Raw genomic sequence first — 25,062 nt, forward strand, 5'->3', positions numbered from 1 at the left:
TACCGCCCGATCCCACAAAAAGATCCATATTTTCTAAAATAGCGGCCTCCACTGTAATAAATGTCATGCCCTATGCCACATCATAATGGCAGCTACAGTTTCCATCTTTAACACCTAAAAAAATTACTTGGGAATGTCCTGCGGGCCAGATTGAAGAGCTTAACTGCCCGCATGCGGCCTTAATTTGCCCAGACCTGCTGTATAGTGTAAACAATTTGAGATCCAAAATAATTTCAAAACCCCACAAATGAGCAGGATTGGACCTCCTTAAGTGACCGGCTACAGCTGATGATGAATAGGAGGCGTTTAGACGGACAAACACGCATGTTCATCCCCTTCCCATCCCTCCTGTGCGCCCTCTGCCCCTCCCACCTCCACTACAGCCTCAGCAGCAGCGCTGGCGCCGGTACGCCTGCGCTAAACCATCCCAACCCCCCTCCATCATCTGTTCCTTTGCTCCCACATCTATTATAGGGCAGGTTTGCATGTAGACAGAGAGATAGAGAGAGAGAGTGAGAGAGAGAGAGAGAGAGAAGGGGGCGGGGGGGAGCGAGAGGGGCACGCTGCAGCCTACAAAGCAAGACTGCAGCGATGGATTCCGTCAACAACGGAGCTGCAGAGGATGCGCTGAGGTGATCCGTCAGCCAGGCGTCGGCTGAGGGTGACGAGGTGGGGTGGGGGGCTCCGGGGGAGGAAGAGGAGGTGAGGAGGGAGGAGGATGGGCCTGGAAGGCAGACTTGCGATGGCACGGCAGCAATTGGATTAAAACAGTATGGTAATGTTTCTCCTTTCAATTCAGTCCGCTCGTCCTCACCCCCCCATCGTGTCCGGTCGTGTTCTCCCATGTCATCCTCATCGCCGTCGCATGGCGACATCCATCACTACTGCTGCTGCAGTGTTGTTGTTGTCTGTTTGCATCTCATCCATCCGCCGCCATATACGCTCCACCCGGGCACAGTCATCTGTTTTTTATAGTAACCTACTTTCGCAGGCCCGCATGGCTCCTAGCTAACAGAGACACAGTGCGTATCATCACACCGCCATGCAAGGGAGGGGTGTGGGTGGTGGTGGTGGTGGGGGGTGGAGTGGGGGTTATATGCATGGATAAATCCTCCCACTAACCCGTCCAGAGAAATGAGAGCACGGCAGCCGAGATGCTCAGTGTCATGTGTCTGAGCTGAGCTCATGTTTGCAGGCTCTGATTACACTGTTTTGATGTCAGAGGGAGGCGAGGGGAGCGGAGGGCGGGTGGGTATAAAACTGGCCGCCATCTGCCAGGCGACAGTGTAACCATGTAACCAGGGGATCCCCTTCCTGGAGCCTTTAAACCTTCTTAATTAATGACGTTTTTCACTTGCAAAGATAGGTAAAATGAGGATATAGTGGTTGGATGCAACCAGCAGAAGCACTGTTGATTCAGCTTCAACACATTTTTAGGAGGATGCCAGACAGACCTGGCAGGCCCAAACGTATTGTGAAGGTCCGTGGGAGAGAGTTTCAATTCCCACCTTTAGAAGAATTTCGAACATGTAACGAGGGAGGTGCTTGACATTGAGTCTGAGTGGACCAAGTTCCGTACCTTTATTGTCGAGGCAACCCATCAGAGCTGTGGCCGCAGGGGGGTTGGTGCCTGCCGTGTCGGTAATCCCAGAACCCGCTGGTGGACATCAGCGGTAGGGGATGCCGTCAAGCTGAAAAAAAGAGTCCTATCGGGTTCATTTGCCTCATGGGACTCTGGAGGCAGCGGACAGGTATCGACAGGCCAAGCGGTGTGCGGCTTTGGTGGTTGCAACGGCAAAAACTCGGACATGGGAGGAGTTCAGAGAAGCCGTGAAGACTGACTTCCGGAAGGCTTTAAAGCAGGGGTCTCAAACTCAATTTACCTGGGGGCCACTGGATGCAGAAACTAGGTGAGGCTGGGCAGCAAGAAAATATTTCTTAAAATAATCTAACATGCACTTTTTAATGAATTTACCTTCTTTGAATGGCTTTCCCACCCTGGCAACATACTTGCCAACTCTCGCGACCTTTCCGGGAAGCACCTGAATATCAGTGCCCCTCCCGACAATCTCCCGGGGCAATCATTCTCCCTGTTTTCACCCGGACAACAATATTAAGGGCGTGCCATGATGGCACTGCCTTTAGCGTCCACTTTTTCACCATACAAACAGTGTGCCGGCCAAGTCACACATTGTATGAGGCTTATGCAGGCCCACGGAAGTGACTGCAAGACATACTTGATCAACAGCCAGGTCACACTGAGGGTGGCCGTACAAACAACTTTAACACTGTTACAAATATGCGCCACACTGTGAACCCACACCAAACAAGAATGACAAACACATTTTGGGAGAACATCCGCACCGTAACACAACATAAACACAACAGAACAAATACCCAGAATCCATTGCAGCCCTAACTCTTCCGGGCTTCAATGGGGGCGGGGGTGTATATTGTAGCCCGGAAGAGTTAGGGTTGCATGGGAATTTGGGTATTTATTCTGTTGTGTTTATGTTGTGTTACGGTGCGGATGTTCTCCTAAAATGTGTTTGTCATTCTTGTATGGTGTGGGTTCACAGAGTGGCGCATATTTGTAACCGTGTTAAAGTTATTTATATGGCCACCTTCAGTGTGACCTGTGTGGGTGTTGATTAAGTATGTCTTGCAGTCGCTTACTACGTCTACAGAAATCAAATACAACATGTGGCTGGGCTGGCACGCTGTTTATACAGGATGTAGAGGACTTCAATGGCAGTGCCTCCACAGAACCCCGTAATATTATTGTTTTATTATTGTTTGGGTGAAACTCTGGAGAATGATTACCCCTGCAGGGTAGCGCACTAAAAATTGTGAGTCTCTCGGAAAAATCGAGGTTATGCAAGTATGACGCTGTGTAGCGCCATTCATATAAAACTCGCGGGCCGCACCAACATTAAATTTTCACATCAAGGTGCGGGCCGCAAAATAACGTCTCGCGGGCCGCAATTGGCCCGCGGGCCGCGTGCTTGAGACCCCTGCTTTAAAGCGATTCTGGACCACTATCCGCCGCCTCAGGAGGGGGACGCAGTGCACTGTCAACATCGTGTATAATGGGAATGGTGTGCTGCTGACGTCGTCTGGGGATGTTGTGGATCGGTGGAAGGAATTCTTTGAAAACCTCCTCAAACCCACCGACACGTCTTCCAATGAGGAAGCAGTGCTTGGGGACTCTGTGGTGGGCTCTCCTATTTCTGGGGCTGAGGTTGCCGAGGTAGTTAAAAGCTCCTCGGTGGCAGGGTCCCAGGAGTAGATGAGATCCGCCTAGAGTTCCTTAAAGCTCTGGATGCTGTGAGGCTGTCGTGGTTGACAAGACTCTGCAGCATTGTGTGGACATAGAGCTTGATCTGCATTGTCGACAGTAAGTCGAACCCGTTTCCAGTGAGGGTTGGACTCTGCCAGGGCTGCCTTTTGTCACAGATTCTGTGTACAAATTTTATGGAAAGAATTTCTTGGCGCAGTCAGGGTATTAAGGGGATTAGGTCTTTGCTTTTCACTGGCTTCCTCTGGCCAGGATCTCCAGCTCTCACTGGATCGGTTCGCAGCCGAGTGTGAAGCGACGAGGATGAAAATAAGCACTTCCAAATCCGAGTCAATGGTTCTCACCGAGAAAAGGGTTGAGTGCCATTGCCGAGTTGGAGAATAGATCTTTCCCCAAGTTCTAGTTCTAGTACCTTGTTCACGAGTGAGGGAAGAGTGAATCTTGAAATGGACAGGCGGATTGGTGTGGCGTCTGCAGTGATGCAGACCCTGTATCGTTCCGTCGTGGTGAAGAAAGAGCGAAGCCGAAAGGCAAAACCGTCAATTTACCGGTCCAGCTACATTCCCGCCCTCACTATGGTCATGAGCTTTGGGTTTTGACCAAAAGAACAAGATCCTGGGTACAAGCGGCCGAAATTAGTTTCTTCCATCAGGTGGCAGGGTTATCCCTTAGAGAAAGGGTAAGAACCTCTGTCATTCGTGGTGGTTCGAGCATCTTGTCATAATGCCCCCCGAACGCTCTCTGGGAAGGTGTTTAGGGCACGGCTGACCGGTAAGAAACCACGGGAAGACCCAGGACACTGTGGACAGATTATGTCTCCCAGCTGGCCTGGGAATACCTCGGGATCTCCCAGGAACAACTGGAAAAAGTAGCTGGGGTGAGCCCAGCCCCTGAGCAAATTCCTTTAACCCAATGTGGCCCCTCAATCAAAACGTTTGGGGACTCCTGCGTTAGGTAATCTAATTTTTCAAGCTTGCCTTATAGAAAACGGTCAAAAGTGAGGTCCCACTTTTCAACATTTGCTAGCTGGATGCTAATTAACATTAGATGTGCTATAGACATGATGGTAAAAGTGATGGACAAATGCGCCCTCTGGTGATGGAAAGAAGAGTGGGAGAGATGGTCAGCCTGCCAATTGGTGGAGTACTTATGTTATCAGCGTCTTTCTTCATTCTCGAAGGATACACAAGCCTCCAGCTAGGTGGCAGCAGCCCTCAACTTCAACAACAGACTAAGCAGGTAATATTAGCAAGTAGACATTGCTTTTGGGTTTATCCGAAATACAGTGAATAATTAGGGTACGTAATATCCTTAAGTAGAAGAAACTCTATTTTGAGCTAGTCACTTGCTGGCTAGACACATACAGAAACATTCCTAAAAAAGATTGTGTTGGCCCTGCAATGAGGTGGTGACTTCTGCCCGAGTGCAGCTAGGATAGGCTCAAGCTCCCCCGCCACCTTGAAAGGGACAAGCGGGGGTAAATGGATGGATTCATGGATCAGATTTTCAACAGTAGGTTAATACAGGGGTGTGTGAAAAAGTTCCCTTGGTGTTTTCTTTTAACAATACTCAATAAACGTTTGGAAACTGAGGAAACTAATTGTTGAAGCTTTGAAAGTGGAATTTTTCCCATTCTTGTTTTATGTGGATGTTCAGTTGTTCAACAGTCCGGGGTCTCCGCTGTTGTATTTTACGCTTCATAATGCGCCACACATTTTCGATGGGAGACAGGTCTGGACTGCGCCACACATTTTCGATGGGAGACAGGTCTGGACTGCAGGCGGTCCAGGAAAGTACCCGCACTTTTTTACTACGAAGCCACGCTGTTGTAACACGTGGATTGGCATTGTCTTGCTGAAATAAGCAGGGGCGTCCATGATAACGTTGCTTGGATGACAACATTTGTTGCTCCAAAACCTGTATGGACTTTTCAGCATTAAAGGTGCTTTCACAGATGTGTAAGTTACCCATGACCTGGCACTAATGCACCCCCATACCATCACAGATGCTGGCTTTTGAACGTTGCGCCTATAACAATCCGGATGGTTATTTTCCTCTTTGTTCCGGAGGACAACATGTCCAAAGTTTCCAAATATAATTTGAAATGTGGACTCGTTCCCCTCGGGGATTAATAAAGTATGTCTGATTCTGATTCTGTTTCGTCAGACCACAGAACACTTTTCCACTTTGCCTCAGTCCATCTTAGATGATCTCGGGCCCAGCGAAGCCGCCGGTGTTTCTGGGTATTTTTGATAAATGGGTTTGGCTTTGCATAGTAAAGTTTTAACTTGCACTTACAGATGTACCAACCAACTGTAGTTACTGACAGTAGTTTTATGAAGTGTTCCTGAGCCCATGTGGTGATATCCATTACACACTGATGTCGGTTTTTGATGCAGTACTACGTGAGGGATCAAAAGTCTGTAATATCATCGCTTACGTGCAGTGATTTCTCCAGATTCTCTGACCCTTTTGATGATTTTACGGACCGTAGATGGTAAAATCACTAAATTCCTTGCAAAGCTCGTTCAGAAATATTGTTCTAAAACTGTTCGACAATTTGCTTACAAAGTGGTGACCCTCGCCTCATCCCTGTTTGTGAATTACTTAGCATTTCATGGAAGCTGCTTTTATACCCAATCATGGCACCCACCTGTTCCCAATTAGCCTGCACACCTGTGGGATTTTCCATATAAGTGTTTGATGAGCATTCCTCAATTTTATCAGTATTTTATTGTCACCTTTCCCAACTTCTTTGTCACGTGTTGCTGGCATCAAATTCTGAAGTTAATGATTATTTACAAACAATTTTTTTTTTTATCATTTTGAACATCAAATATGTTGTCTTTGTAGCATATTCAGCTGAATATTGGTTGAAAACTATTTGCAAATCATGGTATTCCGTTTATATTTACATCTAACACAATTTCCCAACTCATATGGAAACGGGGTTTGTAGATTTATTACAATCTTTGCAAACTGGATAACGTTTGCTGTGGTCTGTAACAACATGGCACACAAACATCAGAAATGAAGCCAATATTACATCCAGATAACGTGTCATTAGAAATGAAAAACTATATAATATACAAAGAGGATAAAAGTAAAGGCTAATAAATGAGCTCAAATATACCTACAAATGAGGCATAATAATGCAATATGTACATACAGCCTAAATAGCATGTTAGCATTGATTAGCTTGCAGTCATGCAGTGACCTAATATGCCTGATTAGCACTACCACAAGTCAGTAACATCAACAAAGTGCACCTTTCGGCCTTTACGCAGAGCATGAAACTTTTGGTGGACAAAATGAGACAAAGAAGATTTAACATGTAAACAAACAGTTGCGTCACAGTCCACACTATGGCATACTTGCCAACCTTGAGACCTCCGAATTCGGGAGATGCAGGGGTAGGGGGGGTCAGTGGTTGAGGTGGGCGGGGCTGGGTTTGGTATATTGTAACATCCCGGAAGTTAGTGCTGCAAGGGGATCTGGGTATTTGTTCTGTTGTGTTTATGTTGTGTTACGGTGCGGATGTTCTTTCGAAAAGTTTGTCATTCCTGTTTGGGGAGGGTGGACAGTGTGGCGCATATTTGTAACAGTGTTAATGTTGTTTATACGGCCACCCTCAGTGTGACCTGTATGGCTGTTGATCAAGTATGCCTTGCCTTCACTCCTGTGCGTGGAAAAGCTGCATATAGTGTGTGATTGTGCCGGCACGCTCTTTATATGGAGGAGAAGCAGATGTGACGACAGGTTGTAGAGGACCCTACAGGCAGTGCCTTAATGGTACGCCACCGATAATGTTGTCCGGGTGGAAATCAGGAGAAATTTGAGAGACTGGTTTCCCCAGGAGATTTTCGGGAGGGGCACTGAAATTCGGGAAACTGCTGTAAAAATCGGGAGGGTTGGTAAGTATGCACTATGGTGAGCTCAAGAACCGCCAAAATTATCAGGACAAAACAATGTTCACCAAATCAAGAATTGATTCTGAATCATCACCCCTGGAATTAGCATAGGATGGAATAGTCAGGTTTCCAAAGATTTAAACCCCTAGTGTGGGACCAGTTACACTAACCTTTCGCAGGTGTTTATGTTGTGTTAATGACTGTACCTTCTCATCCTCGCAGCTGGACAAGAGCGAGGCGACGACGCTCAGCCTCCCCGCCACCAACAGCCATGGCGGCTCTGACAGTAACATCAGCGCAGAGGGCGCGGCGGGGTCATCATCGGGGGTCACAGCGGCAGGCGCGGAGGGCGGCATGGGGGCCGGCGAGCCTCATCGGACGCGGGCCGCCCTGGAGCACCTGCAGCAGAAGATCCTGAAGGTGACCGAGCAGATCCGCGTAGAACAGGAGGCCCGCGACGACAACGTGGCAGAGTACCTGAAGTTGGCCCACAACGCCGACAAGCAGCAGGCATCTCGGATCAAGCAGGTGTTTGAGAAGAAGAACCAAAAGTCGGCACAGACCATCGCACACTTGCACAAAAAGTTGGAGCACTATCACAAGAAGCTAAAGGAGATAGAGCAGGTGGGTGACGTAATCTTCAATTAATAGTGCTGTAGTAGTTATAATCATGACGGTAAGTAATTATAATAATAACACTATTTTTGGGCCAGATTAATCAGACAAATTTTGACTCACCTTTATTAGGATGTGTTTTAATTGCTAAACTAGTAAATACCAGTCTAACCAAGGGTTAAATATGTCGTCTATAATATATAATACTATAAAATTACAAACACGGAGGCTCAAGTTTTACACGAGGAGCACTTTATTTCCTTTCTTTCAAAACCTCCGCTCCACCACAACGTGTCACCACTTCCGCTCCTCGCGCTTTCAAAATAAGAGCTCAAGGCATATACTGTACTTTGAAGACCTCGTCAAGCCTACCAGCAGGTCTTCCCTTGAGGAAGCAGTGCCTGGGGAATCTGTGGTGGACCTATTTCTGGGGCTGAGGTTGCTGAGGTAGTTAAAAAGCTCTTGGTGGCAAGGCCCCGGGGGTTGGATGAGATCCGCGCGGAGTTCCTTAAGACTCTGGATGCTGTGGGTCTGTCTTGGTTGACAAGACTCTGCAACATCTCGTGAACATCGGGGGCGGTACCTCTGGATTGGCAGACCGGGGTGGTGGTTCCTCTCTTTAAGAAGGGGAACCGGCGGGTGCGTTTCAACTATCGTGGGATCACACTCCTCAGCCTTCCCGGTAAGGTGTATTCTGATGTACTGGAGAGGAGGCTACGCCGGATAGTCGAACCTCGGATTCAGGAGGAACAGTGTGGTTTTCGTCCTGGTCGTGGAACTGTGGACCACCGCTATACTCTCGGCAGGGTCCTTGAGGGGCATGGGAGTTGCCCAACCAGTGTACATGTGCTTTGTGGACTTGGAGAAGGCATTCGACCGTGTACCCCGGGAAGTCCTGTGGGGGGTGCTCAGAGAGTATGGGTTAACCGAGTGTCTTATTGTGGCAGTCCGCTCCCAGTTTGATCAATGTCAGAGCTTGGTCCGCTCTGCCGGCAGTAAGTCGGACTCGTTTCCAGTGAGGGTTGGACTCTGCCAAGGCTGCCCTTTGTCACCGATTCTCAATCAATCAATGTTTACTTAAATAGCCCTAAATCACTAGTGTCTCAAAGGGCTGCACAAACCACTACGACATCCTCGGTAGGCCCACATAAGGGCTGTTCATAACTTTTATGGACAGAATTTCCAGGCGCAGTCAGGGCGTTGAGGGTATCTGGATTGGTGGTTGCAGGATTAGGTCTCTGCTATTTGCAGATGATGTGGTCCTGATGGTTTCACTTGGCCAGGATCTTCAGCTCACACTGGATCGGTTCGCAGCCGAGTGTGAAGCGATTGCGATGGGAATCAGCACCTCCAAGTCCGAGTCCATGGTTCTCGGCCGGAAAAGGGTGGAGTGCCATCTCCGGGTTGGGGAGGAGATTTTGCCCCAAGTGTAGGAGTTCAAGTACCTCGGAGTCTTGTTCATGAGTGAGGGAAGAGTGGATTCTGAGATCGATAGGCGGATCGGTGCGGAGTCTTCAGTAATGTGGACGCGGTATCGATCCGTTGTGGTGAAGAAGGAGCAGAGCCGGAAGGCAAAGCTCTCAATTTACCGGTCGATCTACGTTCCCATTCTCATGAGCTTTGGGTCATGACCGAAAGGACAAGATCACAGGTACAAGCGGCCGAAATAAGTTTTCTCCGTCGGGTGGTGGGGCTCTCCCTTAGAGATAGGGTGAGAAACTCTGTCATCCGGGAGGAGTTCAATGTAAAGCCGCTGCTCCTCCACATCGAGGGGAGCCAGATGAGGTGGTTCAGGGATCTGGTCAGGATGCCACCCGAACGCCTCCCTAGGGAGTTGTTTCGGGCACGTCCGACCGGTAGGAGGCCACGGGGAAGACCCAGGACATGTTGGGAAGACTATCTCTCCCGGCTAGCCTGGGAACGCCTCGGGATCCCCCGGGAGGAGCTGGACGAAGTTGCTGGGGAGAGGGAAGTCTGGGCTTCCCTGCTTAGGCTGCTTCCCTTGTGACCCGATCTCGGATAAGCGGAAGAAGATGGATGGATGGCATTTACTGTATAACAGCTTATTACAGGAACTTAACATCACAAAGAGGCAAGCCCATAAAAATAGGTTACATACCTACTCCTCCTACAAACAGAAACGTCCTCGTTTCAACACAATAACAGGATAAGTGCAAAAACAACACAGGCGGAGTTAAGACACAGGAGTTAAAACAAAAACACGTATTAACCTGTCCCCCCAAAGAGCCTCACACACACAACAACAAAAATGTAACAGAGGGTTTATATATCGCCTATACTGTATAAAACTACAAAATAACAAACACTGAGGCTCCAGTTTTAAACGGGAACCACTTTATTCAAAACCTCCGCTCCACCACAACGTTTCACCCTTTCCGCTCTTAGCGCCTTCAAAATAAGAGTTCAAGGCTTATACTGTATAACAGCTTATAACAGGAACTTAACATCACAAAGAGGCAAGCCTATAAAACAACAACAGAATTATTAATATATCGTATGGTATTTACAATGAATTGAGTAACGTGGACCCCGAATTAAACAAGTTAAAAAACTTCGGGTGTTACCATTTAGTGGTCAATTGTACGGAAAATGTACTGTACTGTGCAATCTACTAATAAAAGTCTCAATCAATCAAAATGTAAAAAAAAAACTACGAGTCCCACAATGCACATCGGTAATAGCTGGTGTGTTACCAAGAAGCTGTCCTTCGCTCCTCCGTTGGCGGTACAGTCCCTTGTTAGCGCTAATGGAGCTCGCTGGCTCCAGTTTTAAGAGGTAATATCATGACACAAGTCACTGTTGCATTTTGAAGCCATTAAACACATTTTACAGTGTTTATGTCTTCAATAAATGTTGTCGCCAGGTCGCGAGCTGGGATACTTCCTGATATCCCCAAAAACGGATAGCCATGTGCTACCAAGTACGGCACTCCTTGAGGGTCAAAAAACAAAACAAACAGATAGTGGTTTGAAGTAACAAGTTGAATTTACAGTCGTGATCAAAAGTTTACATACACTTGTAAAGAACATCATGTCATGGCTGTCTTGAGTTTCCAATAATTTGTACATCGCTTATTTTTTGTGATAGAGTGATTGGTCACAAAAAACATTAATGGAGTTTGGTTCTTTTATGAATTTATTATGGGTCTACTGAAAATGTGAGCAAATCTGCTGGGTCAAAAGTATACATACAGCAATGTTAATATTTGGTTTCATGTCCCTTGGCAAGTTTCACTGCAATAAGGCGCTTTTGGTAGCCATCCACAAGCTTCTGGTTGAATTTTTTACCATTCCTTTTGACAAAATTGGTGCAGTTCAGCTAAATGTGTTGGTTTTCTGACATGGACTTTTTTCTTCAGCATTGTCCACATGTTTAAGTCAGGACTTTGGGAAGGCCATTCTAAAAACCTTAATTCCAGCCTGATTTAGCCATTCCTTTACCACTTTTGATGAGGGTTTGGGGTCATTTTCCTGTTGGTACACTCAACTGCGCCCAAGACCCAACCTCCGGGCTGATGGTTTTAGGTTGACCTGAAGAATTTGGAGGTAATCCTCCTTTTTCATTGTCCCATTTACTCTCTGTAAAGCACCAGTTTCATTAGCTGCAAAAGAATCCCAGAGCATAATACTACCACCACCATGCTTGACGATAGGGTGGTGTTCCTGGGATTAAAGGACTGACTGACCTTTTCTCTTCCAAACATATTGCTGGGTATTGTGGCCAAATATTTTTGTTTCATCTGACATCAAATTGACAAAGATAAGACCTTCTGGAGGTAAATTCTGTGGTCAGATAAAACAAAAATTGAGCTGTTTGGCCACAATACCCAGCCATATGTTTGGATGAGAAAAGGTGAGGCCTTTAATCCCAGGAACACCAACCTACTGTCAAGCATTGTGGTGGTAGTATTATGCTCTGGGCCTGTTTTGCTGCCAATGGAACTGGTGCTTTACAGAGAGTAAATGGGACAATGAAAATTAGGATTACCTCCAAATTCTTCAGGTCAAACTAAAATCATTAGCCTGGAGGTTGGGTCTTGGGCGCAGTTGGGTGTTCCAACAGGACAATGACCCCAAACACACGTCAAAAGTGGTAAAGGAATGGCTAAATCAGGCTAGAATTAAGGTTTTAGAATGGCTTTCCCAACGTCCTGACTTAAACGTGTGGACAATGCTGAAGAAACAAGTCGATGTCAGAAAACCAACAAATTTAGCTGAACTGCACCAATTTTGTCAAAAGGAATGGTCAAAAATTCAACCAGAAGCTTGTGGATGGCTACCAAAAGCGCCCTATTGCAGTGAAACTTGCCAAGGGACATGAAACCAAATATTAACATTGCTGTATGTATACTTTTGACCCAGCAGATTTGGTCACATGTTCAGTAGACCTATAATAAATTCATAAAAGAACCAAACTCCATTAAAGTTTTTTGTGACAAACAAGTATGTGCTCCAATCACTCTATTACAAAAAAATAAGAGTTGTAGAAATTATTGGAAACTCAATACAGCCATGACATTATGTTCTTTACAAGTTTATGTAAACTTTTGACTACAACTGTATATTTACTGGTTTCATTCTTTTAAAATTGTACAATTCCCAAGACAAATGATAAGTATTATTTATTAATTGTATTAATATTATTATTGTGGTAATTATAAAGTGCTGTGTTTTATACGGTCTAAATTCCAGCATCAACCGACTATATACAGTGGGGCAAAAAAGTATTTAGTCAGCCACTGATTGTGCAAATTTTCCCACTTAAAATGATGACAGAGGTCTGTAATCTTCATCATAGGTACACTTCAACTATGAGAGACAGAATGTGAAAAGAAAATCCAGGAATTCACATTGTAGGAATTTTAAAGAATTTATTTGTAAATTATGGTGGTAAATAAGTATTTGGTCAACCATTCAAAGCTCTCACTGATGGAAGGAGGTTTTGGCTCAAAATCTCACGATACATGGCCCCATTCATTCTTTCCTTAACACGGATCAATTGTCCTGTCCCCTTAGCAGCTAAACCGCCCCAAAGCATGATTTTCCACCACCATGCTTCACAGTAGGTGTGGTGTTCTTGGGATGCAACTCAGTATTCTTCTTCCTCCAAACACGACGAGTTGAGTTTATACCAAAATGGATACATTGATGATACAGCAGAGGATTGGGAGAATGTCATGTGGTCAGATGAAACCAAATGAGAACTTTTTGGTATAAACTCAACTGGTCGTGTTTGGAGGAGTTGCATCCCAAGAACACCATACCTACTGTGAAGCATGGGGGTGGAAACATCATGTTTTGGGGCTGTTTTTCTTCTAAGGGGACGGAACGATTGATCCGTGTTAAGGAAAGAATGAATGGGGCCATGTATCGTGAGATTTTGAGCAGAAACCTCCTTCCATCAGTGAAAGCTTTTAATGGTTGATCAAATACTTATTTTCCACCATAATTTACAAATAAATTCTTTAAAATTCTTACAATTCTAATTCCTGGATTTTTTTCCCCATTCTGTCTCTCACAGTTGAAGTGTACCTATGATGAAAATTACAGACCTCTGTCATGATTTTAAGTGGGAGAACTTGCACAATCGGTGGCTGACTAAATACTTTTTTGCCCCACTGTAATATGGCACCTTCTTCCAGATGATTGAGTAAGTGCCACTGTGTTTCTTTGCTCTCTACAGAATGGACCCGCTCGCCAGCCAAAAGACGTCCTACGGGACATGCAGCAAGGATTGAAGGACGTGGGGGCCAATGTCCGAGCAGGGATAAGTGGCTTCGGCGGTGGCGTTGTGGAAGGGGTCAAAGGTGGCGTGTCAGCCCTCACTCACACTGCCGTGGTCTCTAAGCCGAGGGAGTTTGCCAGCCTCATCAGGAACAAGTTTGGCAGCGCGGATAACATCGCTCACCTCAAGGACACGCTGGAGGACGGCGTCGGGTGCCATGCAGACGACACCCCCACGCCCCGCGCCCTGAGTGGAAGCGCCACGCTGGTCTCCAGCCCGAAGTACGGCAGCGACGATGAGTGCTCCAGCGCCACGTCCGGCTCAGCTGCGTGCAGCAACTCTGGCGGGGTGGGAGGAGGAGTAGGAGGAGTAGGAGTAGGAGTAGGAGTAGGAGGATTAGGAGGAGTGTTAGTACCCACTATGGGGAGTCCCAGGTTAGACGGGCACCATCATCATCACCATCATGTGCACAGCTCGTGGGACTCTCTCCTTGAGGGCCTGCAGGAGATCAAAGCTAGTCAGGCCCACATGGAAGACACCATCGAGGACATGAAGGGCCAGCTGCAGAGCGACTACTCCTACATGACACAGTGCCTGCAAGAGGAGAGATACAGGTGCACACACGTTGTTTTCCTCTGCGTTGTGTGGGAGGACTTTTAATAACACGACAAGTGGAGATGCACTCTAGTTGTTCGATGCATCTGACGATATACAGGAAATACAAAAGGGTCTAATCAATATTTTTTGCAAAATATGGAGCCCCTCTCAAGTAGATATCGAGGACAAAAGGGCTGTGACATATATGATAACACAGTGAAATAAAAATAACATACAGTACCTGGAAAATACAAATGGTGTAGTCAATATATCGAGCCCCTTCCCAAATTCAACAATATAGAATAAGAAATAATAGTGACACAAAGTTCTTAATGAGGCAATGAATAACATTTTCTGTCATCACACGTAGACAATGGGAACAAAAGGGAAGTAGAAAGGCATGTCCAACACATATAAAGAGGCAGTCAAAAGGGACAAGGCAATACAAGGGTTTTTTCACATATTGACAAAACATCAATCAAACTTTCATGTAACTTACAAATTTTGTGTAATTATAACAATAATACAATGTTATAAAATACATTATATTTACAAGACAAAATTGAGCCTGTTGCACACACAAAGTTATTCACGTAGACCATCCATCCATTTTCTACCGCTTATTCCCTTTCAGGGTCGTGGGGGGCGCTGGCGCCTATCTCAGCTACAATCGGGCGGAAGGCAGCGTACACCCTGGACAAGTCCTGGGATATTATTACGACTCGACGGGGGGGCAAATTTAGAGAAAAAAATGTGTCTGGTAGCCGGTATATCTGATTTTGAGGAACACTAATACAAAACTTCCCAATAATGTCTGATTAAATGCTAAAAACGTCATGACAGACCGCCTTAAAAAATGAAATGGAATTTTAAATTTTTTTACCGAATTGAGACACCCAGAATGTTCATGACAATAATGAATGTGGAATATTAACTAGGACATATAAAACACTGAATATTAACAACATATGAAAGTCACACCCCCCTCGATCGACATATTTTACAATTAAGCGAAACGCAACAAAAATGCAACAAACACAGCGAAATATGAACGTGAAAGGTAAAAAAACCAAAAACACCTCCAATCTGATGTATCTGATATATCACTACGCTTTAGAACTTTGTTGTAAAAATCTCCTTCCACGTCTGTCCCTGACACTCGCATTTCAAGCTGGGCGCTCTGGAAACACTTTGTGGAAACGCTCCCCACCCATACTGCTTGGTGCCTCGTCTGAGCTGCTGTGATTTAGATTACCATAGTGACTCATTAGATTACCATGGTAACTAATTAGATTACCATAGTAACTAGTATATCATGCAAAAGCGCAGATTCCAACCCTAGAAATACTTTGTGTAGTTCAAGACTTTCGGTCATTTGAAAACATCACTGCACATCATAATGGCAGCTACACTTTCCTTCTTAAAGATCTAAAAAAATTATTTGGGAATGTCCCGCGTGCCAGATTGAAAAGCTCAACGGGCCGCATGTGGGCCTTAATTTGCCCAGGTCTGACATAGAAACTTCAATTTCATTTACCATTTTTAACACAACTCAAACACGTCCTACCTTACATTCACTGCAATTCAGTTTGTAATAATATTTTCAGATAAAAAAAACTCCAAATGTTCCATATTTCTTCAAGTAGCAGTCTCCACCCTGATGCCATGCCAGAGTTATTCACATTTAATACCAGATGTTCCGTATTCCCTCAAAGAGCAAACTCCTTTGTAATTGATGCCATGCTCAAATATATTAAAGGTATCACAAAATTATCTATATTTTCTAAAATAGCGGCCTCCTCTGTAATAAATATCATGCCCTAAAAAAAATCACAATTAACACAAAATTATCCACATTTCCTCAAAATGTGGCCTCCACTGCACTTAATACAGTCCCCCAATAAAAACCAATCAAATGATCAGTATTTTCTCAAATTCTGGCCTCCACAGTAATTGATGCCACTCCCCAAACACACAAATATTCTGTATTTCTTCAAAAATAGCCTCCATTGTAATTAACGCCATTCTCCAAATACTAAACGTTGAATATTTTTTCAAATAGCGACCTCCACTGTAATTTACGCAATGCCAGAAACACCAAATGATCCATAGTTCCTTAAATAGCGGCTTCCACTGTAATTGACACCATGTTCCAAACACCAAATGATCACTATTTCCTCGAATAGTGACCTGCACTGCAATGGACACCACTCCCCAAACACCAAATGTTCCATATTCCCTCAAAAAGTGATCTTGTCTGCATTCACAATAAACACTATTGTTTATCTGTGGAGAAATGATGAAAATTCAGTAATATAATACAATGAAAATGTCTTTGCCCTAATAGAGGCCTGGCATTTACTCCAGTTGAGTAAGGTCACTATATGAAAAAATATAGAATCAGTCATGTTGTCTTCTAAATAAAGTTTGTGGCTTTTTTGTATATCAATATCCTATTTACATTTTCTAAGAACTCTTTTTTAAATTTTGGTCATTAAAAAAATACAAATGGGAAGGAAAATGTTGCTAAAATGTTTTATTTGGATGTTTCTAGGTACGAACGACTAGAAGAACAGCTGAGCGACCTGACGGAGCTTCATCAGAACGAGATGAGCAACCTCAAACAGGAACTGGCCAGCATGGAGGAGAAAGTGGCCTATCAGTCCTATGAGCGAGCACGAGACATCCAGGTTAGCGCCATCATGATCAATCATAATACGTTTCATTCAAGATTCGTTATTATCATTATGCGAGCATCACATATTTCTCAGTGAGGCTCCTAATTAAAGGAAGTGCATAAATAGTGGCAAAGAAAAATACATTAATAATCATAAATCATGTAAATGCCTTTATTGCTGCATAGAAATATACACAAGACACAGAAGAAAATAAATATTGGGCGGTGAGTTACATTTGTAAAATGAGTGCAATATAAGCGGATTCATGAAAATGAAATACAACTAAATCACATAAAAAATAATTTAAAATTAAATATATTAAAACAATACATAAAATACAAAATAATGAAGTAGAATAAAACAATTCAATGATTTGTGTCTAATTCTGGCTTTTTTTGGATTTCGCAGTTGTAAATAAACTTTGTAAAATTAGTGCAAATAAATCAGTGAAAAAAAATGTATACATTGTATTAAAGTGATGTAGTGAAGTGAATTAATTGATTCATATTATGTTTTGCTTATGGTGAAGATGTATATCCAACTTGGAGAAGGTGAACCACCAAGTTGAATTAAATTGTGGTATTTCAGTTTGAGCTCATAAGAAGATAAGGGCCCTTGGTTTGATATTCGCAGGTGGGTTGGATTACTTCTCGTAGGAAAGAGGCCCTATTTGGGACTTTGGAATGCAAAAGTGATAACCTTATCCTTGAGAAAAGACTACCTGTCTAGCTCAACGCCAACATTTGAGTTATGACTTAAAGCGGTTGTTTTCTATGGAAGTAGAATTGTCTCACATTAACTTATATACATATATCAATGTGATATTATACATATGCATAATGTGTATAAATAAACGCATATTTGTACATATATTTTTGAGATTTGAAAATATATACAAATAAAATGTATAAATATAAAAATGTGACATAAATAAATCGAGAATTTGTAAAAATAAACATGTATTTTTAAATAGATTTTTGAGATTTTAATATAAATATGCTTGATTTAGTATTTGTATTGAATTTGCATATGTGGATCGCTTTTGTGTCAATGAGACATTCCTCCCACAAACCAGATGCACAAATAAATGTGACCTACACACTCCCCTGAACAACCAGCAGAGAGAGGAAGGAGGCCCTAATTGGGACTTCGGAATGCAAAAGTGATAACCATATCCTTGAGAAGAGACTACCTGTCTAGCTCCACACCAACCTTTAAGTTATGACTTAAAGCAGTTATTTTCCAGTCACTACACACAAACATCTCCTTACATGGTTTAGGTTGTGCTGTCCTGACTTAGCACACTCACAGAGATAGAGAAAGAAGGAATATACAACTTATGGTTTGGCTTCTCCAGGTTAGGAGTCATTAATTTTTTGACCGTAGTTCCTCCAGGAACTGCAGACCTGTTTAATGACGTTGGCCTGTAATAAAGCAACTTTTTGTTCAGCAAAGCGTCTCCAAAGTCTCTTTTGGCCCAGCCGCACTGAAGGGGGCGACAAGACCAAAAATAGACTTCAGTAGAAACAAACAAAATGTAGAATTAAAGAGAACAAAGGGACAATAGTCTAACAAAGTAATAGATTTAGCGTAAATTTCATGAGTAGAGCAGTTGAAAATCTAAAACTTGTAAATTAATGAAAGAAAATGTGTTGGCCCTGCGATGAGGTGGCGACTTGTCCAGGGTGTACCCCGCCTTCCGCCCGATTGTAGCTGAGATAGGCGCCAGCGCCCCCCGCGACCCCGAAAGGGAATAAGCGGTAGAAAATGGATGGATGGATGGAAATAAAGTTAAAAGCAAATTACTATTTATTTATTTATTTTTTCAAATTTAAAGAACAAAGCAAAGTTACTTTTGTTTGTTAGAATGCTGTATGTAGTCAGTATGTTATTTGAAATTGAGTGTAATGAAATAACACATATATGATTATTTGAATGTGTTTGAGCAGTAGTTCTCAACCTTTTTTTAGTGATGTACCCCCTGTGAACATTTTATTAATTCAAGTGCCCCCTAATCAGAGCAAAGCATTTTTGGTTGAAAAAAAAAGAGATAAAGTAAAATACAACACTATGTCATCAGTTTCTGATTCATTAAATTGTATAACAGTGCAAAATATTGCTCATTTAGTGGTCTTTCTTGAACTATTTAGAAAAAAGGACATAAAAAAAACTAAAAACTTGTTAAAAAATAAACAAGTGATTCAATTACAAATAAAGATGTCTACACATAGAAGTAATCATCAACTTAAAGTGCCCTCTTTGGGGATTGTAATAGACATCCATCTGGATTCATGAACTTCTAAACATTTCTTCACAAGAAAAGAAATCTTTAACATCAATATTTATGCAACATGTCCACAAAAAATTTAGCTGTCAACACTGAATATTTCATTGTTGCATTTCTTTTCACAGTTTATGAACTTACATTCATATTTTGTTGAAGTATTATTCAATAAATATATTTATAATGGATTTTTGAATTGTTGCTATTTTTAGAATATTTTTGAAAAATCTCACGTACCCCTTGGCATACCTTCAAGTACCCGCATTTGAGAACCACTGTGTTAAAAAATACGGTTATTTTACGTATTTATTATGGGTCAACTGAAAATGTGTGCAAATCTGCTGGGTCAAAAGTATACATACAGCAATATTAATATTTGCTTACATGTCCCTTGACAAGTTTTACTGCAATAAGGCGCTTTTAGTAGCCATCCACAAGCTTCTGGGTGAATTTTTGACTACTCCTCTTGACAAAATTGGTTGGTTTTCTGACATGGACTTCTTTCTTCAGCATTGTCCACACGTTTAAGTCAGGACGTTGTGAAGGCCATTCTAAAACATTAATTCTAGCCTGATTTTGCGATTCCTTTACCACTTTTGACGTGTGTTTGGGGTCATTTTCCTGTTGGAACACCCAACAGCGCCCAAGACCCAACCTCCGGGCTGATGATTTTAGTTTGACCTGAAGAATTTGGAGGTAATCCTCCTTTTTCAACGTCCCATTTAAAGCACCAGTTCCATTGGCAGCAAAACAGGCCCAGAGCATTATACTACCACCACAATGATTGACGGTAGGATTGGTGTTCCTGGGATTAAAGGTGCCACCTTTTCTCCTCCAAACATATGGCTGGGTATTAAGTTAAAGTTAAAGTACCAATGATTGTCACACACACACTAGGTGTGGCGAAATTATTCTCTGCATTTGACCCATCACCCTTAATCACCCCCTGGGAGGTGAGGGGAGCAGTGGGCAGCAACGGTGCCGCGCCCGGGAATCATTTTGGTGATATAACCCCCAATTCCAACCCTTAATGCTGAGTGCCAAGCAGGGAGGTAATGGGTCCCATTTTTATAGTCTTTGGTATGACTCGGCCAGGGTTTGAACGCACGACCTACCGATCTCAGGGCGGACCTTCTAACCACTAGCCCACAGAGTAGGTGGCCAAACAGCTCAGATTTTGCTTCATTTATGAATACTTTCACAAAAGAACCAAACTTCATGAATGTTTTTTGTGACCAACAAGTATGTGTTCCAATCACTTCATCACAAAAAAAAAAAAAAGAGTGATAGAAAGTATTGGAAACTCAAGACAGCCATGACATGATGTTTTGTAGAAGTGTGTGTGAACTTTGACCGCGACTGTAGTTATTGAGAAGAGACTAAACTGTGTGCAGGAGGCAGTGGAGTCGTGCCTGACGCGCATCACCAAGCTGGAGCTGCAGCAGCAACAGCAGCAGGTGGTCCAGCTGGAAGGCGTCGAGAACGCCAACGCTCGGGCGCTGCTGGGCAAGCTCATCAACGTCATCCTGGCGCTGATGGCCGTGCTGCTGGTCTTCGTGTCCACGCTGGCCAACTTCATCACCCCGCTGATGAAGACCCGGGCCCGTGTGGCCGCCACCGTTCTGCTGACTGTGCTGCTCTTCGTTCTGTGGAAGCATTGGGACTTTGTGGAGACATGGCTGCTGCCACGCTGAGCACGGGTTCCAGCGGGAAAGGTCAAATTTCAAACTGGAAGGCGGAAACGTGAACCGCTGCAGTGGTCTGCAAGGACAGGATGAGGACTTCTCATGAATGTGATGTGCTCTTCATCATGTGCAATCAACTGACACTTCTGGAAGGATAACATGGATTTTGGAGGAACTGCCATTTAGGGACCTTCTCTGGCCACTTTATTAGGTACACCTGTACAATGTGTTGACGTCCAATACAAAGAGTAAGGACAAAACAACTGCTCCGTTTTGATGGACGCATTTCACTGATACAAATCCTATTTTATATTAAAATAGTCAATACAATTAAAAATAGACATAAGTGAATGCAAAATACTGTAATAAAATACATACGTTGATTGTAGATTATTTCATTTATTTGTTTCAAAATGTAAACAGCTTCCGCTGATAAAAATCCAAACATGTTGTAAAATAAAATGAAATGAATTCAAATAAAAATCACTATTTGTAATAAGTAGTGGTACCTCATGATACAAGTGTGATTGGTTCTTGAAAAATTGTATACAAGTCAAAATAAAATGTATTTTATTCTGTGCTCGGCTGATTAGTTTATGATTTGGTCATTGATTTTTGTTTTATGAATTGGAGTTGGGGAAAAAACAACAACAACCGGGGTATTTCAATAAAACTGAAAAATAAAGAATTTTTCAGTGACGAAGAGATGAAACTGTTTCGATCGACACAAAAAAGAACGTTTTTTTTTTCTATTTAATTTTCGTTTCAAAATAAAGTTCAAAGAAACAAATCCGCTTGAAAAAAAAAATCCATTCATAAGAGGAAAATTCAATGACCAAAAGATACACTGGCCTCAGACCTTGCCCACCGCCAAAAATAGCACAATTTTAACATGTTAAACATTTGAGATCAAATATGTAAAAAAAAATTACATATTGTATCAAAAATATTACAATACTGGACTACAGTAATTTTATGAAGTGATGCAATAATAATGTAATAAGTATTTACCTTAAGGAGCGTGGACAATATCTCTTGAGCTGCTTCTGCGTCAAACCTATCATCAGCAGCTTCTCCATATTTTCATGGATAAATGTCCGCTGTGTAGATATTAGTTGAACAACATTCTGTGTCACTTTGGCGCAGACTTACAGCAGTAGTACACTCCAGAATAAGTTAGCCAGCTAAACACTTTCATAGTTTGGATTATTTATTTATATTTTAATGAATACTATCCACTTCTTGTCAGCACTGTACTTTACACTCACTTCCTTCCTTCCCACGGTTAGGAAAACTAATTTATGTCCATCTCCCGCTATAAGCTTGCCGTTAAGACCGTATGTTTTGGATCGGATATTACGGGGCTCACTTTGACATTTACTACTTTATAAGCGGAGGCACGTGTATTGCGAGGTACCACTGTATTTCAATTTTTCATGACCATATTTGATTAATTTTTTATTTTATTTAACTATTTAATTGTGACTGTACTTTTTGCAATTTAGAACTGCATTGCATTGTTTGTACTATTTGGTCACCCTATTGAGTCACATGGCAAATGTTAAGGAAATTAAGTACACTTCAGGTGATGCATGCACATTATAATCGTACTGGTGAAGACCAATGTGCAGGTGTTCACTAAGTTGTGTTCCTCATCTCTGGTTCGTCGCTTATTAGACTTTTTCTTTCCTCGTATCCTAGCTTAGAAAAAAATCATCATCATCAATAATATTAATTATGGGGGAAAAAAGCTATTCTCATGCAAAAGTGGATGATTTCACTTTGTTGTAGATATCTGCTTTTGCTCCCTGCTGTGTCAAACTGGCATGTCAACGTGCGTCAATGTTTCTATCCACTTTGCAAAAATATACTTGGAAAAAACCTGTTTTTTTCAATACATTCTTTTTTTTTTTTTTTTTTTTAAAGGTTAAGAAAGCACACACTGCTGTCTTGTAGAGGATTAATCTCAAAGGATTATTTCCATCTCAAATTTTCGAAATAATTGTCTCTTTTTATGACAATATACTAGAAATACAATTTATGTAAGGACTGTTTATGCTGTTTAAGTTCTGCTAGGAATACATGTTTAAAACAATGTTTAAAAATACAAAAAAAAAAAAAGGAAATTATATTTTGCTTCTACAATGTATATAAGATAAACATAATTATTAATAGGATGATGGGTATGTGTATTAGAAACACCTGTGTATCATGCACTTAAGTTAAGTTAAAGTACCAATGGTTGTCACACATACACACCAGGTGTGGTGAAATTTGTCCTCTGCAATTTACCAATCCCCTTGTTCACCCAATGGAAAGTGAGGGGAGCAGTGAGCAGCAGCGGTGGCCACGCCCGGGAATCATTTTTGGTGATTTGACCACCAATTCCAACCCTTGATGCTGAGTGCCAAGCAGGGAGGTAATGGGTGACATTTTTATAGTCTTTGGTATGACTCGGCCGGGGTTTGAACTCACAACTTACCGATCTCAGGGCGGACACTCTAACCCAGTGGTTCTTAACCTGGGTTCGATCGAACCCTAGGGGTTCGGTGAGTCGGCCTCAGGGGTTCGGCTGAGGTCAAGACATCGTGTAAATACAAACTTCTCCCTATCGGCTTATTATGGATACGGCAACAGCTGACTGATTTGCAGGTGTGTAATTTGTTGTGAGTCTATCCACTGTGTCGGCTTTGTTGTTTGAACAAGGTGATGTTCATGCACGGTTCATTTTGTGCACCAGTAAAAAAAACATGGTAACACTTAAGTATGGGGAACATCCATCCATTTTCTACCACTTATTCCCTTTCGGGGTCGCGGGGGGCGCTGGCGCCTATCTCAGCTACAATCGGGCAGAAGGCAGGGTACACCCTGGACAAGTCGCCACCTCATCGCAGGGCCAATATGGGGAACATATTCACCATTAATCAGTTGCTCATTAACATGCAAATTAGTTACATATTGGTTCCTGTTTGCGCTCCCTTGTTTTGTTTGGTTACTGTGAGGTTTATTCTCCCGGGATGCAAATGGACTATTCCGGACAAGGCTTGCAGGTAGGAACATATTTATTAACTCGATAAATCTTGGCAGGGCATGAGGTAAACAAACATAAACTATGGCGTGGACCAAACACAAAACTGTGGCATGAAACAAACGAACATAAACTATGGCTTTGAACAAACACGAAACTGTGGCAAAAAATAAACAAGACTTACGTGGCCACGGCATGAATCGAGCAACATGAACTGTGGTATCGCATAAAAACAGGCAGGCCAACTGACTGGCAAAGACAGGCTTAAATAAGGGTCTTGATTAGAATCAGGTGCGCGATCCGAACACCAGAGGTAGGTGAAAATCATAAGTCGGCATGGTAACCAAACAAAACAAGGGAGCGCAAACAGGAACTAAAAGAGTCCAAAAAGTAACAAAAAAATAACAAAAACATAATCCAGATCACAAATCATGACGAAATTAAGTCTTTGTTACCTAAAATATTTTCCCTATACTAATGTGTTACTAAAAACATATAACTTTGTCTTCAATTTGAAAAAAAACAAAAACAATTTTTTTTAAACTAAAGAAGGGTTCGGTGAATGCGCACATGAAACAGGTCGGGTTCGGTACCTCCAACAAGTTTAAGAACCACTGCTCTAACCACCATGCCACTGAGTTTAGTTAAAATTGATCAAATAAAATATAATTAGAATAATTTCAATGTATTTAAAACACAGTGACATATTTGAGTATATTTAAAATTGTTTATATTATATCTAAAATACAAATAAAATATTAGAATTTATATTTAAAATAAAAACACAATCCAACAAAAGCAACCAGAATTAATATGTCATCTCAGGGCCTTCAATCGTTCACAACTGGACTAATTGGTTTGTCTTGGAAGACGTTTCCCCGCTCATCCGAGTAGGCTTCATCAGTTCATGCTCATAGACTTAGATTGGTCAGATCTATTCCAAAACCCAAAATATTTACGCTCAACAAAACAGGAGGGTGTGCCTGGGCAAGGTTGGTTTCGCCCTATTGTAGTGAGAAAAACAGCTCTTTGGACGCAAAGGAGCAATTCTAACTGTCACAGCCAAGGACAGTCGTTGAAGTGTATTTTCCCTTGTTAGCATTGAGGTATTGTGTGGCAGAACGAACGCTGTGGATCAACTAGTACCAGTCCAAACTAGTCGGAATCCCAGTACACTTCAGACCAGGCAAAACCCTGCGACAGAGACTGGTGCATCCTAAA

At 42.6% G+C, this 25,062-nt stretch overlaps 1 protein-coding gene across 3 annotated transcripts; it reads left to right on the top strand.

Annotated features, from left to right (window-relative positions):
• Positions 1-620: 620 nt before the first annotated feature.
• tmcc2 (transmembrane and coiled-coil domain family 2) lies at positions 621-21,391 on the top strand. 3 transcript variants are annotated; one of them, XM_061874204.1, is made up of 5 exons: positions 621-775; positions 7,432-7,833; positions 13,528-14,183; positions 16,721-16,856; positions 20,523-21,391. In XM_061874204.1, the coding sequence occupies exons 1-5, from the start codon at positions 773-775 to the stop codon at positions 20,820-20,822; spliced, it is 1,497 nt and encodes a 498-aa protein (XP_061730188.1). In that variant the 5' UTR covers positions 621-772; the 3' UTR covers positions 20,823-21,391. The 3 variants fall into 3 exon arrangements, with proteins under 3 accessions (XP_061730188.1, XP_061730187.1, XP_061730189.1); XM_061874203.1 differs by lacking the exon at positions 621-775 and adding an exon at positions 3,855-4,537; XM_061874205.1 differs by lacking the exons at positions 621-775; positions 7,432-7,833 and adding an exon at positions 10,493-10,620.
• The last annotated feature ends 3,671 nt before the right edge of the window (positions 21,392-25,062 follow it).

This window comes from Nerophis ophidion, linkage group LG16, assembly GCF_033978795.1.
Source record: "Nerophis ophidion isolate RoL-2023_Sa linkage group LG16, RoL_Noph_v1.0, whole genome shotgun sequence".
Classification (NCBI taxonomy): domain Eukaryota; kingdom Metazoa; phylum Chordata; class Actinopteri; order Syngnathiformes; family Syngnathidae; genus Nerophis; species Nerophis ophidion.

Bases quoted from the DNA above. Each gene is read 5' to 3' on its own strand.
- tmcc2 (XM_061874203.1), top strand. From the start codon at position 4,346: ATGTGCTATAGACATGATGGTAAAAGTGATGGACAAATGCGCCCTCTG. The intron at 14,184-16,720 runs GTGCACACACGT...GGATGTTTCTAG, and splicing joins CTGCAAGAGGAGAGATACAG to GTACGAACGACTAGAAGAAC. The intron at 16,857-20,522 runs GTTAGCGCCATC...AACTGTGTGCAG, and splicing joins AGCGAGCACGAGACATCCAG to GAGGCAGTGGAGTCGTGCCT.